General features: G+C 41.2%; 1 protein-coding gene across 1 annotated transcript in view; it reads left to right on the forward strand.

The window, feature by feature from the left end:
• The window catches only part of aay (phosphoserine phosphatase), a 46,768-nt gene that overhangs the window by 8,940 nt on the left and 18,962 nt on the right, over positions 1–18,866 (forward strand). The window contains exon 2 of the mRNA XM_080265776.1: positions 158–286. Coding sequence (XP_080121902.1) covers positions 158–286 — 129 coding nt within the window. The remainder of the gene's footprint in view (positions 1–157; positions 287–18,866) is intronic.

An 18,866-nucleotide genomic window follows, 5' to 3' on the forward strand; every position in this document is an offset into this window, starting at 1 on the left:
GCCCGGAGCAGATAGGGAAAGTGTGGAGGGTCCTGTCCAGCCAAACCGGGAGGCTACCCACTCACTTCATATGAGAGAGAGAGAGAGAGAGAGAGAGAGAGAGACTTACCGGTACCTTTTACCTCCATACCTTATGTGAAATTTAACCCTTTTACAGTGATGGACGCCTTCACGTGGTGGCACCGATATAACCGGGTCACACCGCTGCCAGGTTATGCAAACGTCCCTCAGCTCCTCACCTATTCACCTCAAAAGGAGAGTGGTAGGGTGCAGGAGAAGGGCAGCAGTAATTTTAGCCTGCAGTTCACTGGGTTCACATTTCAGATGTGCCTGGGATCACAGTAACATCAACCCTTTCATAGTCATGTCTTCAGCGTTTTAGTCCACCACACACAAGACGATTTCATTCAGATGCGAGAAAGTTGCAAGAGCCTGAGATTACTAAGAGACTGTCACTTAACTTCGCCGTCGGGACAACTCAGTGGAACGCTCTATAAACGAACGCCAGACGATTTCATTCAGCTGCGAGAAAGTTGCAAGAGCCTGAGATTACTAAGATACTGTCACTGTTAACTTCGCCGTCGGGACAACTCAATGGGGTAGGGGGGGGGCGCTGTAAGCCCGCTCGGAATTTTTTTTTGGAAATTGAGCAGTTTTAGGGGCATTTTTGAGGCCTGTAGATGAGAGAGAGAGAGAGTTTTAGCCTACTTTCCCACTCTGTACGTTTAGGGCAATATATTTGCAACAATGAGAAATAGCCTAGGCCTAGCCAATTTAAAAATCAATAAAAAAAATCCTGGCCTAAGCTTCATAAAATGACTACTGAAATAGTTTGATATAGGGCTACTTACACATGTCTGAATGGGTTCAGCTTTGGGGTTATCTGGGGTTGCTTCTGGCACCTCATTCCCAATAACAGCCACTTTTTCTTGGCACTCATCTGAGTCATCTTTAGAGGTGCTGGTGCGAAAGAAATTTCTTATGTCAACCTGTCCCTGAGGATTTTTAGATGACCTTTTCATCACTTGAGTGGCTGCTGGCTGATATCCGCAAATGTATTATTGTAGAATAGCCTATAAAAGGGAAATGACATTCAGTTCTGACAGTCGAGTGTCGTCTGAACCAACTAAGTACTGCTGACTCTTTGTATAGAGTATAGGCTAGATCTCATATCTGCAAAAACAAAAATGAATAGGTAAAGTGAGGTGGCTAGCAATATACCGGAACGTAGTAACGTCTATACAGCCACTGAAACCAATACATTCAAATAAAGCCGAAAACAACACAGGATTTAGCCACAGTTCACAGACACTTCTCAATGTAAACAAACATTCCGAGTTCCGATGCTCTGAACATTCGAATTTGTGAAAAATTGCATAGATCAGATATTTTAGACTGCATAATCCAATTTTAAAGCTCCGTGATTAATATATACCATATTATATATTGTAAATATATAATAAGTCTGATAAATGTAATACAATCTTGCATTCTTTGTGCAATAAATATATTTCAAAGAAAACCAAGTTTGGAAAAAGTATATGGGAAACTTCAAACTAATATATTATAACACTTATGATTTGAGTCATAGGTTTACGTAAATTGTGAATAACTAATCACATTATATAGCTATAAATAATATTGTATTAAACTAATACGGATGCACAAATAAAAGTGGATTGGCGGTAGGGGGTTGGGGGAAAGCTAGGTGGGTCAATGCCGAGCTGCAAGCATACTATGTAAGCTGGTGATTTTTTATTATTATTATTTTGGGGGGCTGCGATTTTTTTTGGGGGGGCTGAATCCTTGATTTGGGGGGGCTAAGCCCCCCCTAGCTCCCCCCTGGTGACGCCACTGACTCCTCTAGCCCTGCCTCAGCACCTACCACCATCATAGCCCATCCCACCATTAAAGCCCATATCACCAAATATTTTCTTCCTTATCTTTGACTTCCATCGTATCTAAAATACCAGTGTAAATCGCCCGATATTCCCCACTATCACCATCCCACACAGTACTGAAAACACTTAAGTGACATCTCAAGTAGCCTTTTATTGGTCGTATCGTGTGTTACGGGTATGACTTAGTCTGCTGGTATGGGCGTGGATGTGGCAGTGGGAGAATGAGATAAATGTTGCAGGAGAGATATTGATATCGCTGACTGAACCGTCCCCGCAACACACGAGTAATCACCCAGCGGAGTGGAAGAAGAGTCTTTTATATATATATATATATATATATATATATATATATATATATCTATATATATATATATATGCCACCCTGTACATCTTCACAGGCATAACCCAAATCAATTTATAGGCTGCTGACCAAAATCAACTTACTAGGTGTGAAGTAACCTGAGCAGACCTACATTGACAGAAAAAGTCCTGATATAATATGCTTGGGTCTCGTTGGAATGAAGTGGAATGAGTACTGTAGAGTGGATTTAAGTTACCTGTGTTGATGTGTCTGAACTTGGAATTACGGAATGTGTTCGGGTGCTATTAAGTGGGAAAGCTTTGAATGAGCCTGACCTGAACTGACCTAAGTGACTGTGAACGGATGTTGTAGTAACAGTAGTAGTAGTAGTAGTAGTAGCTCCATGTTCATCAGAAATGTGAACTCAGTAGATTGCAGGCTGAAGTTGTCCTCGTCCTACAGTCCACAATCCTTCTTTCAAGGGATAAGGAGGGAACTTGGGACGTTCGTATAACCAGGTAGTAAAACCAACCAGTTTAGCGGTGCCACCACGTGAAGGCGTCCCTCTCCATCTGAAGTATCTGCATAGACATACAGTGATTGGATCTGAATATCCGTGAATGCTCTCAATTGACGTAACTGGGTCTGATTGGCCCAGAACTGACGTTAATGAGCCAAAAGTGAATCAAGTGAACCAGAGTAATAGACAGACAAAGAGACGAGTATCACAGACAGACAAAGAAACGAGTATCTTCCCAAAGTTTGACGAAGACTTAGCGGAAAAATCGAACAATCTGAAATACACACTAAGAGAGATACGGTTTCCATTGAATTTCGCCAGCTGTCAATTTTCTTCAGACGACACTGATAAGATACGTATTACTTTGACTGTACACCATCATTGCTGTGAATACCAGTGGACATGACTTGTATGATCTAAAAAGAATGGATATAACAATACCTGAAGTGGCTGATAAAACTACTGGATTATTTATTTTCCCGATTAGTTTACGCAGGCAGATATGTTTTTCGACGACGGATTAGCCAGCTTTTATGCAAGGGTATGCCGGCACGACGCAGATACTCGGTCGACGGATGCACTTGTTTACAGTACATAGTTATTTTTCTTTTTACTTTCTTTTCTGACACATAAAAGAAGTCAGCAAGTCACCCATCATAGTGAATTTTTATGTACAGGTGCAGACAAAGGGAAGAGAGATATTACCTTATCACGGGCACAAGAACTGGGTCATTTCTGGCTGGTGCTTTACAATAGGGGATGGGTGGGTGGGTAGGAGATTGGGATCATCTTCCCTCCACGAACCCCCATTCGACACCAGTCCTCCACACTCCCAACTTTAAGTCACCAGCAAGAAACGACCGTTCTTTTGCGCCTGGGCTAAGACAGTGTCTCCGGTCCTTTTGTCTGCACTTGTACATCGGTTTCCAATACAGTAACTTTAGGCTTGTGCGATGATTTTTCACGGTCTGTCCCTCTGGAGAAGGGAAAAAGCATACTAGTCTACCCTCGTATTTCCTGAGGGGCAGGGCAGGAACAGGGAACTGGAAACCTTCCTCATCTGTCCTTGCTTCTGGTTGTTAATGCAAGTGAGTGCTGGTAGTACGCTCCAGTTCTGTCGGTTCATACTGGTAACATATGCAGACTGACATACAGAATTAGCCATTATAACACTTCCACCTCCACAGGCACTGACTCCTTCCTTTACGAATACCTTTTCTTGATTCATACCCAGTCAGAAGATGGCCGCGTTCACACTTAATGCTTGCTGCCGAGGGAGGGTGCGGGCGGGAATTATGCATTAGTGTAACCCATAAAAGTGATGACACGGGCAGGAGCGGGCAGGAACTCTGGTGGGTTGCAGTGACTCAGAATTTCCTGCCGCGCCAGCAAGCATTTAGTGTGGACGCGAAATAAAGGAGGATTCATTTTTGGCTGTCTGTAGTTTAATCGTCAACCTCGAACGCGAAAATTTTGATGCAAAACTTCTTTCACCACCATGGAAGCTTATGCGATTACGTAGGTTACTGTACGGTAGGCTATTGTAAGATATAATTCAGCAGTAGCTACTAGCATACAGATAATTGGTACGATAGTGAATTTTTTTTTTTTTTTTTTTTTTTTTTTTGTGTGTGTGTGTGTGTCCGACTCTGGGCATAGGCTTCACAGCCTGCTATCAAGGCCCAGCAGTCCTCCTACATACCATACACCTCTACATGTCACCACTTCGGCGCTAACACCCACCGTCCATATTGAATACATGCTAGGGCTGTCTCATACAGGACTGGTGTATTGGTATTAGCGGGGGTATTTTTACGACATGTCGGCGGGTCTTCTGGTAGATCAGTAAAGCCTGATGTTAATGAAATTCAAATCCTTAAACTGTTCCCTGCCCCAGCCGGGATTTGAACCTGGGTCCGTTAGGACCGCACGCCACCTCTCTACCTGCTTGTGGTGGGTGGGGGCGCTCACCATCCACTCACTTGATGTAGTGCTGCTCTCGGGTGTCTGCCCTTTCCTCTCCTCCATCCTTCTTTCCTTCCATCCTCTTCTGTCTTTCTTTCCTTCATTCTTTCCTCATCGTTCTGCCTATGGGTGACTTTACACTCCCTCTTCTGTCTTTCTTTCCTTCATTCTTTCCTCCTCCTTCTGCCTGTGGGTGACTCTACACTGAGTGACAAGCCAAATGATTTTCTGTACACCAGGAAACCATTTACTACGCTGGATGGTAACCATATAACCAAATTTTGGCGCCTGGTGGTTTAGTGGGTAATTATTGGACTCAGTCGGATTGAGCCGGTGAAGGTTTATATCCAAGGGGTAATTGGGGTTTATTGCTCACGTAATGCCACTCAGGGATGAGTGAGGCTGGTCACTTTCATCTTAAATGTCAGGACCAACTTGCCTAGCCCCGGGCTGCTACGCTTCTCATGTGGCAACGTAGGATTGGATGATGAATGAATGAATGGTTACATGCTGTATTTCTGATGATTCGGTTATATCACAGAACAACCCCGCAAATACCATCTCACAAGCCCATAATAGTTTAGGCTACTCGTATCATATTTATATACAGTTCGCTATTGGTGCCAGAATGATGCCAGCGAGGATGTGTGACGCCAGCTGTCATCACGCGGTATGGTTGCACTCAGGGAACGTATTACTCGATATAAGTAACCTACCCCTGTATATGGCAGGTCTAGTATTCAAGCCTACATGCACTCACTCTTTTATCATTTATGCCTTCGAAATATTAAACTTTACCTCACAGACCAAACAGTTAGTGCAGATATTACGTGTTTCGTCATACCTTTGGCTCTGAGACTGTTCCGTTGAGTACCAGGCAATAAAAGAGCTTGCAACCATATTTTATACCCCAGGGAGGGGGAAGTCGAGGATGAGATGAAGAGGTGTATAAGTGGGGGGAGGGGATGAGTTGGAGAAAGGGCAGTTTAATGGCGGAGGACAGAATGACATGGAGGCGATTCTTGGTGGGAACCCCTTCTGGGATTTAGGCGTCTGACTATAAATAGACTTACTGAATTCTTGTCATAGGCATATTTGCGAGTATCTTATCCATCCATTTCTATATATCTATGACTCTTTTGTTTCCTGATATTCCGTAGATACCTGACATAATTAGACACTTATTATGTGTATCAACCACACACACACACACACACACACATATATATATATATATATATATATATATATATATATATATATATATATATATATATATATACATATATATATATATATATATATATATATATATATATATATATATATATATATATATATATATATATATATATATATATATATATATATATATATACTGTATGTATATTCGGAGTGAACAAACGAATATGGGGAGACAGTATCTGCATCGGTTCGTATGATTGAATGTGAGAACCAAAATTTATCCTTCATCGTGCTCTCCAAGTGCGACTCAAGAAGAGGTGTGTTGAGAGCAGTACATGTGAAAGTCAGAGTATTTTTGATCTTGTGGCTGTGTGTGTGTGTGTGTGTGTGTGTGTGTGTGTGTGTGTGTGTGTGTGTGTGTGTGTGTGTGTGTGTGTCAGAGTCGGGATGAACTGGATGGGAGCGAACATACTGTCTGACATAATGACAAACTACCAGCATCCACTTAATATGAGTATATCGACCATGGCCACCGACGCTGTAATATTTGTATCTGTTTTCGTTAATGCCATCATTTTCACATACGGTATCGTTACTGCATGTACAGCACCTGCTCCGTAGAGGAGGGATGAGAGGCCTGTGATAGTGCTTTGTTTTTGGCACGGACTTGAAAACGAATAAGATATATATATATATATATATATATATATATATATATATATATATATATATATATATATATATATATATATATATAAAACTTTCCATATCATCATCAGCCCAACCTCTTTATCCCACGTAAAGTTTTCGGTGACTTAGCTGTCTCAGCAACTTGTTACAGAGGACTTATCCTCCCTCTCTGAGAGTATTAATAACCACCAGTATGGTCCTCAGCCGCTCCCTCCCACCTCAGACTGTTGGGTAAATCTTTTAACACTTCCAGGTTTGTGTGTGTGTGTGTGTGTGTGTGTGTGTGTGTGTGTGTGTGTGTGTGTGTGTGTGTGTGTGTGTGTGTGATCTTGAACATTGTCATGCTGTTGCACTCTGTTCAAGATTTCTTAGAACACAGCTCATCCTCTGTAAGGTATTCTCCTGATGCATATAGCCTACATCAGGCCTTTGGTTGCTAGATCAGTATCAGCACAACGTTTATTCTACTATCGGTGTTTAATGTGTGGCAGCGCTCAATTCCAGAGGTGCTTTCTACCATAGGCCTGTGCGGTTCAAGAGTATCCGGTGTGAGAGTCGTGTCCATTTGAAAAAACCTAATCCTTCTGCATACGTGTGGATAATTTTGTTTGATATGTTTACATTCTCAACTTTTTGCCTTCTCTGGTACTTTTATATATATCTTTCTTTCTTTTTTTCTTTTTCTCCTTTCTCGGTGTTATGGATGTCTTGTACTCCTCTGGTTATACCCTTGACGCCTTGTATGACGTTGATGATGATGGTGGTGGTGTTTACTACTACTGCTGCTGCTACTACTACTACTACTGCTGCTGCTACTACTACTACTACTACTACTACCACCACCACTACTACTTCTACTACTACTACTAATAATAATAATAATAATAAAAGGATGGTATGAGACAAATTCCGGAAAGCAAGGAAGGGGGTAACCTCGAAGTACTGTAGATAACATCTGCATGAAAGAAATTATACTCCTGTTGAAACTGAAAGGGTCCAAGTCGGGTTAAAACTGTTGTCTTCACAATAAACATATACTGGTAGTCAGTATGTTGGGAGGGGGGGGGGAAGGTGCTGATAGGGACGCCTTTATGTGGTGACACAGATATAATTGGGCGGTGGAGTTGCCTGGTTATGTAAACGACCGTCAATTCCTTCCCTATCGTAACTTCAGCCTGCAGTCCACTGGGTTCACATTCAGATGAGCCACTATTACTACTACGACTACGACTACTACTACTACTCCTACTACTACTACTACTACGGCACTAAATGCAAGACTCGTAGCAATGTATACGGTTGTTTCTTTGATTTCAGTAAGGGCAGAGCACCGTGTGTTAGTAATTTTCTTGCCTTCGTTATATTTTCGATACGAACAAGGACTAAGCACCGTATATCAATAATTTTCTCTTCTTTCCCTCGTTATTTTTACATCAAATTGTACGTGTTGGGTGAAGGAGGGTGTACAGGTCGGGTTATTAAATTATGCCAGGCGGTCGGACATAGCGGGGAGGCCGCCCCACTTAGCTGAAGCCTGGCAACTCTTACTCACGCACTCACTCACCTTCTCATTTACTCATTTTCTCACACTGCTGGTATCTGTTTTCCTGTTTTTCCCTGTCTTTCTATTCAGCTTCTGTCTGTTTGTCTGATATACCCTGTTTTCCTTCCCCCCCCCTCTCTCTCTCTCTCTCTCTCACACACACACACACACACACACACACACACACACACACACACACACACACACACACACACACACACACCAGTAAATAAGCACACAGCCTATAGTGAACAAAACGGTCCCCAAAACCACATTCAGATATACGTAGGACCCCGTACAGTAGTGTATATATTCAGTTTGACACCCCTTGTTGATGAGAATGAATTACCTTACTTTATAGCTACTCTTTCATGGTGTGTAGGGTCGTACGTAGGATTTTGTGCAGGGATGGTTAAGTATGGGCAGGATTGGAAAGGAATGCCTGACTACTTCTCTTTCTTCTATGTGCTGAGTTGTATAGAATGTAATGAAGTGGTTAAATATGGAGACTCTTCGGGAACAGAGGGTTGTTTGGGGAGTAGAATAATGAAGAAATTTACCCTGAGGAACCTAGCCTGCTGCTACCAAGGAGACAACCCTTGGCACCCACGTGAGTGTTTCATAATACAAGCGGGAACAGTAGCACAGTAGCCCCAACCTCTCACCAGATGGGTATACAGCCTCGTTTTCATAAGACTTTTAGACCAACCTAGACCGGCTCAGACCGGTCCCATGGCTGTGCTGACGAGCCAGTTAGACCAGTCAATACTGGCCTAAGTTAGTCGCGCACAACGATTCATGATACGGTACTAGGAAAGCCACGAACGTCCCGGGCCCGTGGGTAACCAGCTGATACTGCAAAGATGGTGAATGGGATTAAAAAATACATTTAAACAATCGATTTTCGCACAATTGACAGCCAGCACTGACATGGGAAGGTGATATAGGCTAATGGAAATGTTTACCGTACTGTAATGAGTAGCTACGTGTTTAAACCTAAATTAGAAATGTCGTACTTTTTGCTTGAATTATACAGTTAATAATGTTTGGAGTGCAGTGCAGAGTTTGTGAACCACTTTGGATGATTACAAGGTACACATGACACTTATAAGAATTTCCTAGTAATACTTCATTAAGGACGAGTGCTCTGACCTTTACCTCGAGCTATTACATTTTTCTTTTTATTAATAGGGAAAGGTGCACGATTATATTTCTTCATGGGGAAATGAAAAAGCAAGATTGTGATGAACAGACTGTCGTTACCCTTATATGACTTAGAATCAGTTACTTTTTACGGTGAGAGCAACGTTAATACATTTTCTTCTATGGTATATGAGATAGAAGCAGCTACAGTATAGGCTACGCTAATTAACAATGACACTAATTTATATAACTCAGTGATTCCTACGAGGGTCCGGCCACTCGATCCCTCAGCGAGTAGGAGTAGTATTGAGGCTGGCTTCGGTCTAAAATCCATTCTAGCAAACAAGAGCAACAGGTACAGAAAGCCTAAAATAATCTACTCTGGTAAACACACACACACACACACACACACACACACACACACACACACACACACACACGAAAAAGCGATTTATATATAACGCTTAATAACACCGTGCAGTCGACGGTATAAGTGATCATTACGTGAATATAAAGTAAATATGAACAAGCTCTTACGTATTACCTTGCAAAACGTATTAGAAAAATTAATGATCTGCCTCTGTGACTGGGTTGCCAATGGTCGTGGGTACGCTATTTCAATATTTTTAACACATGCTGAATTAATATCATCCTTACCCAGTCTCTCTCTCTCTCTCTCTCTCTCTCTCTCTCTCTCTCTCTCTCTCAAAATCTATATTATAAAAGGATAAGTTATTAGGCAGAACTATCAGTATAACCAGGAGAGAGGGTGGATCAACTTTCCCTTCCTTTTCCCCCCCACTACGAACGCCATTGTTAGTAGGCTGCAAGTAGGCTGTCCTGACACTTATGTTGGTAGTGATTTGCTGTTATTGCTAGTACCTGAGAGAGAGAGAGAGAGAGAGAGAGAGAGAGAGAGAGAGAGAGAGACTGGTGTGGATGTGACTGAAAGTAATATGAGGGGTACAGTACTCTGTGATAGTTTGGCCATGTGGAGAGTATTATTAGAAGAGTGTAGTGTACTGTATGTGAGTGAAGTGGAGGGGGAGGGGGAGACCGAGGATGTGATGAAGAGATGGAATGGAGGATTTGTGAGAGAAGGGAGTGAGTTGGAGTGAGGGCAGGCAGATGGCAGGAGACAGGGCGACATGGAGGCGATTTGCTTGTGGCCACCCCGTATGGGATTAAAAAGGAACACAAATCAGACCCCATTAATGCGAGTGATTACATAGGCATATATGAAAAGAATCTTATATACTATCACAAACACAGGTATAGGCATCTGTAGGGATGATAATTTCTTGCAAAGTAGTAAAACCGTATGTATTACGTATGAACTGTGTCATGGAACAGGAGTCCACGTGAAGTTCTGTCTGTATGACTTCGCTTGGGCACAGTCACCGTATTTAATGGCAGTCGACCCTGAGTCCGACCCCGCCTGTTCCATCTGCCAGACTGCCACTTTCCATCGCTGGGGAAGGCCAAATTACAGGAAAACGACTGAACGACATTCTGTGGGCTCGTCCTCATTAGTTTTCTTCCCGTAAACGTCATGGACTGACAGATTAGAGTTCATATATTTATAAACCACTCTCCTTGATGACTAAGACTGGGAAATGGATTACTGCAAGGTAGTCATTGCCAAATAAGCATCACTGATTTCACTGTCAAATAATATCCTTAAATACTGGCAACCATGACTCTGTGGATGACGTTTCGTCCACGAGGCCACGTCTCACACGCAATGCAGTCCTAAAAAAAATATCCATTGCTTATGCTAATAAGGTCACGAAGGGCTGCATAACCTAACTCCAGATAACAAAGATCATTGCACGATGTTATGCGTACATCTAACAGTTGTTTGATCCCCCAATTATACAGTTTTATCACGGATTTTTGTATCAGCGTTGAATCACGACTCACATCCCTATAATATGGCCGACATCAATGCAGAATAAAATATTTTGCACTTAACATACAAAGGAATATCTGAGTTCTTCAAATATATGAACTTTAACAAATGACACATTTTAGCCTATGCGTGAGTCCCAGTAGAGGCTGATATAGTACCGTCTGACGTGAAGGGGCTACCAGGATATAAATTCTGAGTGCACGGGTATACACTAACTCACCAATTTGAAATGGTTGCACGTTCTCGTCTGTCCTATTATAGCGAGAAATTGCGTCATGCACTGGTTAATGTTTATCCCATGTGTCTCGCAAGTCACATAGTAATTCTAACTTCTTCGTATTTTTTAAATAACAGTACAGAGGAAGGACAAATAAATGAATAAAAAAAAAATATTTGCTCTAGTAGTGGCCAAAATAACTATATCATCCATCAGCACGAGGTTATGCAGCCACGACAATAAGCCATCAACACCACAGTTGTCTTTTAACAACTTGGTGAGATCATTTACAAATATGACAAACAAGAGGCATGATGTCGGTAAGCCCTGACGCACTCCCACTGTGGCATTACCACTGATGTTTCAATAACACTTTGGGTCACCCTGTACATGGCCACCAGGGCGGTCAGCAGCACTGCACCACACCCTATTCTCATCAAAATCATAAATAACAAGCCTCTAATAAGCCTTTGAGAAATTGACGAAGGTAACAGATAGTGTTAATTTCTTACGCCTTGCAACATCAGTTAGCAGTCTCATTGATACATTTGTTCTATACAGCTTCTTCCTGGCTAACTTCCCGTTTGCTCACGAAAGGGTGATAACCAGCGCGGCAGTCTAGCACAGAGTAGCCTACCATGTCATACAGCTTTGTTATGTTGTTAACCACACTTATTCCCTCGTAATTACCCAGTATTGTCCTGTGTCCACGCTTATAAATTGTAAAGAGCCATGCAATTCTCCATGAGGATGGATAAATACTAGAGGCAAAAGTAGTGTTAGAGATAAACCAGTGGTCGCCAGTAACTTAAATATCCGTGGACACACTTCGACGGACCCGCTTGCTGTAACAGGCTTTAATCGCGTTATTTGTTCTTGAACTTCGCTGGGATGTACAGGGTCATCTCAAACTGGTACATTAACAATTGCATGAAAATCATCGGGATCCATCTCTTCTACACGGGGGGGGGGGGTTAGTATTTCCTCAGAAAAGTCCTTTAAAAATCCTCATCAGATGGTGAGTTGAAAGAGTATGTGCCACTTGTAATTTCACCTCGCCAATTAACTGCTCGCCACACAAGCTTATCATCATGATGCAGCAGCCTCTCCTACCTTTCCATTGTCAGGTCGCCCTCGGTGTCTCTAATGTCATTTTTACAGTCTTTACGGTAGTGATACAATGCATTAGATATATCATTAGCATACACATGAACATTATTAGGTTCTGGTACATGTCCTCGGAATAACATACCACTGAGAGTGCTTGCATCACAATATATATCTCAATGTCATAGACTTCCTTATTAAATTATGTGTCCTGTTACTGTACAATGTGGCATGATCACCCAACTGACTGCCCTACAAAAATGAGTTTCTGTTTATACAAGGTGCCTGTAAGTACACTGAGACTGGAGCATGATCAGAGGGTAAGGAAAAATCCTGATTAACATAAAAATTCCTCATGTATCTTAAATTTACGCCGGACAAATGTCAAGCTGAGACACCCGTTCTCTCTTTTCTCGATAAGTAAGAGTGCAAGGAAAATGCTCACTAGGTGTTTTGAAATTGTTAACAACTAACAATTCTGCATCTCTACATATAGTTCCAAGAATAATTGCATTATCGTAAATTCATCGCTTGGTGAGAATACTAATTCTTTAGAAACATGTCAGTATGTTTATTCAGTTTAAAAAACATATACGTTTAATGTTGAGTACTTATGGCAAGAAACCGCTAAACATTTTTTGTGATGCTCTGTAATCCTTGTAGACTGTGGGATCATTTAATATTTATGGGCCAATTAATTTTGAAAAATGTTAGCTAATCCTAAGATGCTAAGTACTGTCTTTATCACACAGATAGCACTAGTAACGTCATGCATTATATTGACCATACAGATGTTAAATTGGAAATGGTATGTCTCTGGACAAAATATTGTAAATTATATGTATTTTTGCTGAATTATGTGCGGGACTTTGTCAATAAACCAACTACTGTACAGTATGTGTGACCTTTATAAACACGGTTAGTGCCACGACCATGAGCAACAATCCCTTCCATTAAAATCTGATTTGAAGACTTAGGCGTGTGTTGCATTGGAGAAAGAGTGGAGCTAACTAATTTGTCAATTCAGTCACCAGCAATGTTACTTGTCAGCATTGTTTACACAACGACGGCCAGACACCGAACTGCCTCTTGTCATTTTATTCTCACTTGGCCCACATTTTCGTCGTTTTGTAGTTTGTTTTACGTTGCTTCGTGCTAGAAAAAGACGATACTATAGATGAACATCCTTTTCATTGCACTCCATCGTGACTAGTATCATACCCCACTGTTAATCTTTTCTTACAACTCAGCAGTTAAGATGGAAAATTGGCAGGTTTAGCTCAAGTTAAAGTAAAAAGAGTATAGTTTGTTTACCATACCAGTTTAGATGGAAGAAGCGAATCATTGATAAACTTCTCTTAATTGTTTTGGTACTTGAGCAGTATATTTGCTGTAATTTAAATGATCTGTAGTAACGTTGTAGTACATAGCAATTGTACAGGGAATGCAGGGAAGTTTGACCTACAATTTTTACAAGCTAAAGATGTTTTTGAGATGGTCTGTTTTAAAGCTTAACCCTCGTTGTGCTGTCTGTTATGAAGACTTTTACAAACATTTACAAATATTCCATACGACTTACAAATACTCAGAACAGTAGTAACTCCTGTTTCAATAGCCGATGATATTAAAATTATCAGACAGTGTTTGAATGATTGCAATAGTGGCAAAAAATCGTCCATCTGGGAACCATCTTTTTGGGAATCGTCTAACTGGGAATCATGTGGGACACAATCGTCTGCCTGGGAATCGTCTGTGTGGGACTATACGAGAGAGAGAGAGAGAGAGAGAGAGAGAGAGAGAGAGAGAGAGAGAGAGAGAGAGAGAGAGAGAGAGTGATTGTGGGAGGGGAGGGGAGGGACGGATCGGATTATTAGCTAAAAGTAGTCTCTTCTCACTAATTTTAGTACTTGTACCTACCAGCTACTGACCTAATGTACGAACAAGTTATAATTTGGTAAGCTTGGTAACCCTACAATGCTCTTTCCACTTTAACTTGGCTTAAAATCACCTTCTCTTCTTCTTGAATGCTTAGTTTACCAATAGATTAACCCGAATATAGTGCAGATCATGAAGAAATACTAGGGAATTGATGTAGAACTGTAGTATTGTCTTTTCTCTACCACTGAGCTACTTGAAGTAAGATTTAAAAAGACGAGACTCTGGACCAAGTTAAGGTGAAAGTACTACAGTGTTGCTAATGCTGTGTCAAGTTCAGTCATCTTGGTTTCCGCTAGTTTACGTTCACTTTCACTACGATGACGTGATTTTCATCCCATCTTCAGGCAGTTTTATTCAGCCCGGGAAAGACCTCTGGGGATAGGTAGAACTTTCATTCATCCGTTGACCATCAGAGTGCTCCCTTATATTGATTATAATAGTCTAATAGCACGAAAAAATGATGTCGTAAGGCAGAAGTGGTTAATTATTACTTAACACAGGATCTTATAACACATGTAAGATGGCTGTGATCTGGAGTTTGTCAGGGCACCACAAGACCATTATTCAACCACTTTAACTTCGAATTTTTCGTTCTTTTGCAGCTTATTTCCCGCAGCTGAGTGCCGGAATAAGACGGCCCTACATTATTTCCACAGCACTTCTTCCTGACTAGCAGCACAGGCTTAATTTCTTGTTCTAGTTCAACTTTGAAGATGGAAAGATGGCAATTTTATGCCTTACATAGAGTGAGCAGAGTACAGTAGTGGGAAACACGCAGTCTGTAAAGGGTTACAACTTATTTAAGGCTATGAAAGTTTAACGAGATATATTGGAACAGCATTTCTACAGTATATCCTCACTGGCGGTAATTGGATTCATTTGAGCACAGGTCATCATGCTGAAAGTGTTACCGGGATTTTTTTTTTATTTTGCTTTTTCTCCTGCGGATTTTATTCAACTTAGGAGAGACTTTTCGGACTGAAAGGGCGAGATACAGTTGAAGCATTAGCTCTCAGGGTTCCTGTGTGAGGGACTTTGCTGGAAGGGTGTTAGGCGTACTGCCCTCCGCCTGTCGGCTCATAGTCGCGAAGCTTATAGGTCCCTACCTCGGGGATCGCCCCTCTATTAACTTTAGAAAAATGGCCAGTTCCGTTCCATGTTGGGGACACTGGGCACAAATGGGTTAATGATCCCTCTCAGTACGAGAGACATTTCTTAAGTAAAATCGTTTGGTAGCAGCAACAATACACTAAAAAGGAAATTACCGGGACTGAAGAGTTTCGACTTTTGCTCATGTGTGTGTGTGTGTGTGTGTGTGTGTGTGTGTGTGTGTGTGTGTGTGTGTGTGTGTGTGTGTGTGTGTGTGTGTGAGAGAGAGAGAGAGAGAGAGAGAGAGAGAGAGAGATTGGTATGCTGCTCTCTCGACTTCTGAGTAGTTTCTGTATACGTGTGTATGCTGCCCTCTATTTGTGTGCGTGGAGTATACATTCTCTTGAAGCTACGTGTCTCGTCTGCATATGCTGGCCTGTCTTTGTATAACCATAACTAACTTTGTACAAGTGAACATCGTTAGTTGTCTTTTTACCAGTCTGTAACGTTCTCTAGTAAAGCAAGAACGTTTTCGGTGTCTACCTAAGCCCTCGTCAGTGCATGAATTACCCTCTACCTCTTAAGTATGAACAGAGCACTAACCCTTTCGCGGCAAGAGGTGTTCCTGTATTGAATAACATCATGTACCGGGGGCAGGAATAGAGACCAGTTTTAATACAACAGCTGATGTATGCTGTATGCACCATGGTTGATAACTTTTGTCTCCTGCTGTAACAAAGGCCTGTGTTGTTGGTTAATCCTAGCACATCTGCCTTTCCATATTTATTATTTTTTTTTGCATATACTGTGTATGGGTATTCTCTCCCACGCTATGTATGGAGTGTATGGTTATGCTGCATGTACAAGAGCAGTAAGGTGTGATATGCATAATGAATCGCGTAGGAAGAGGTGTAACGTGGCCTCACCAGCCGACGAGAATGCTGTCCCCAGTGTGTCAAGGGCGGCAGGAATAAACAGGGAGTATAAATAATCTCTCGTGGGATTTGTCGTGTGGGAGGCATTCACGAGCCCTAACACCTCTTCCTTACCGATTTATTTTTGGATATGGGTGGTTAATATCCTTTTGTACGTTATTTAAGTCGGTTAAAAAATGAGGGAGAGAAATGACAATGATTAAATGATGTGTAATGTGTCTTTGAATGGGGGCCTGGGGTGGGGTAGGGGGGCTAGGTTTACGATTGACGAGTTAGAGGAAGGATTGGAGTGGAGTATGTTGGTGCTGTGATGAGGATGGGCAGATTGAGATGGTTTGGCCATGTGGAGAGTATGGAGGATAACAGCTGGGTGCAGAAGTTGACAAGTGTAAACGGCGGGGGTAGGGTTGCTAGAGGCAGACCGAAAAAGACCTGGGACGAGGTTATTGCGTGTGACCTCAGAGATAAAGGACTGAATAGAGGCAGCCAGAGAGCGTGCAACGTAGAGGGCCGCCATTAGGTGACCAAGGCCGACGCATGCAAGTATGTTGGATTCTTTATAAGCGATATAAAATGGTACATATTTGAAGGATTTCTATAACACACCAGGACAGTAAGGTGTAATAAGCAAAATAAATCTCCTAGGAAAAGGTGATAGGGAGCGTCCTTACCCAACAACAATATGGGTCACAGTGGTTGGTCTGTCTTTAACCCTTCATCCATTATATTTTTTTATTATTCTTTCTATTTCCTGACGATTTTTAACGATTTTTAAACGCTTTTCGACCTGGAGGGGTATGATAGTGCCCTCATTAACCCCTTCACTACGAGAGGTCTGGCTTGAATTAAAAAAAGAGTGTTTGTGGAATTAGAAATAGATAATGCATCATAAAAATAAATACGTCATTATTGTATAGTACTAGGAGAAATAAAAATAGATACTGCGTCAGAAAAATAGATAATACGTCATTGTGTATTAGTAGAAATAGATAATGCGTCATATATAGATAATACGTCATCATTGTGTATTAGTAGAATTAGAAAGAGATAATACGTCGTCATGCAAATAATCATTATATATTAGTAGAGCTTAAAAGAGATAATACGTCATCATTGTGTATTAGAAGAAGAATTAGAAACAGATAATACGTCATCATTTGTATCGGCGACGTAAATATAGATAATACGTCATCATTGCGTATTAACAGGAGAATTAAAAGTAGATATTGCAATGCGTACAGTTTTCTAATTTCAGGGGATAACCAGATAAACCCAGTCACGTATCGTTATTTTAATTCTTATCTCCAAGCTAGTTTATTCCGCCTTGGAGAAACTCGTGAAAGTGGAGGAGATAGGTGTGATAGATGTAGCCTAAACTAAACCCTTCAGTAGTGGAGATTCTTCGCAAGTTGTGTAGTAATAGTCTGGTGATAGCAAATAGTAGTAGTAGTAGTAGTTGTAGAAAAACGCGTCACCGTATTGAAAAACAGCGGCTGGAGATTTTTAACCTTGGAAACGTTCATTAAGAGGTGTCATCGTTAAGCTATAAATAAAAAAGTGTGGGAAAAAAGATTATAAACAGCTTAAGCACGTCATCCTGAAAGAGAGAGAGAGAGAGAGAGAGAGAGAGAGAGAGAGAGAGAGAGAGAGAGAGAGAGAGAGAGAGAGAGAGAGTCTAGTTTTTACCCCACTCTACGAGGAGAAGGAAGTCTGCCAGCTCTTCAAACCAAGGACACATTTTTCTGCCTAATCCCTGGTACTTGCAGACGATTTTTTATTTATTTTTTCTAGTAAAGGGTTTAGTTAGAGCTATATCTAATCCCTCCAGTCAGAAAGAGGTCAATAAAATCGTCTGGCGGTGGGAAGAATGAGATGAAAGTTAGGTATGGGGGTGAAGAGGTTAAATATTTTCAAACAAATTCCTGACTGTATTATTTAGGTTATTGGGGAGACTTTTTGAGTAGTTATGATATAGCCTTCATATTCTTCACCATGAGATGAAGTTCCTAAGTTACATTAAGTCTTCTGGCGGTACTACTACTACTAATGATAATAATAATAATAATAATAATAATAACAAAACTCCTTTAACTGGGAAGGATAATTTAAGGTGGCTCTGTGTTGTTTTGAGATGCACACTTCAGCAACAACAAAAAAAGAAAGAAAAAAGAATTGGTGCACATTCCACGTGAAACATTCTGACACCACAGACGATGGATATTGCAAATGCCCTGTACTTCCCGCTAATATCCCGCTGTCGTATTTATCGTATTTATTGTAAGTATTGTTATTATAGGCAGTCACTTAGATTAACTTGCTTGGACGTTTATTCTCTTCGGTTAAGGACGCTCGCTAACACCTTTTCCTAAGTGATTTATTATGCATTTTATACTTTGCTGCCCCTCTCCGTGTTACATAAA

The sequence above is a fragment of the Coenobita brevimanus genome, chromosome 16 (assembly GCF_032717465.1).
Source record: "Coenobita brevimanus isolate Jiangsu-jjx chromosome 16, ASM3271746v2, whole genome shotgun sequence".
Taxonomy (NCBI): domain Eukaryota; kingdom Metazoa; phylum Arthropoda; class Malacostraca; order Decapoda; family Coenobitidae; genus Coenobita; species Coenobita brevimanus.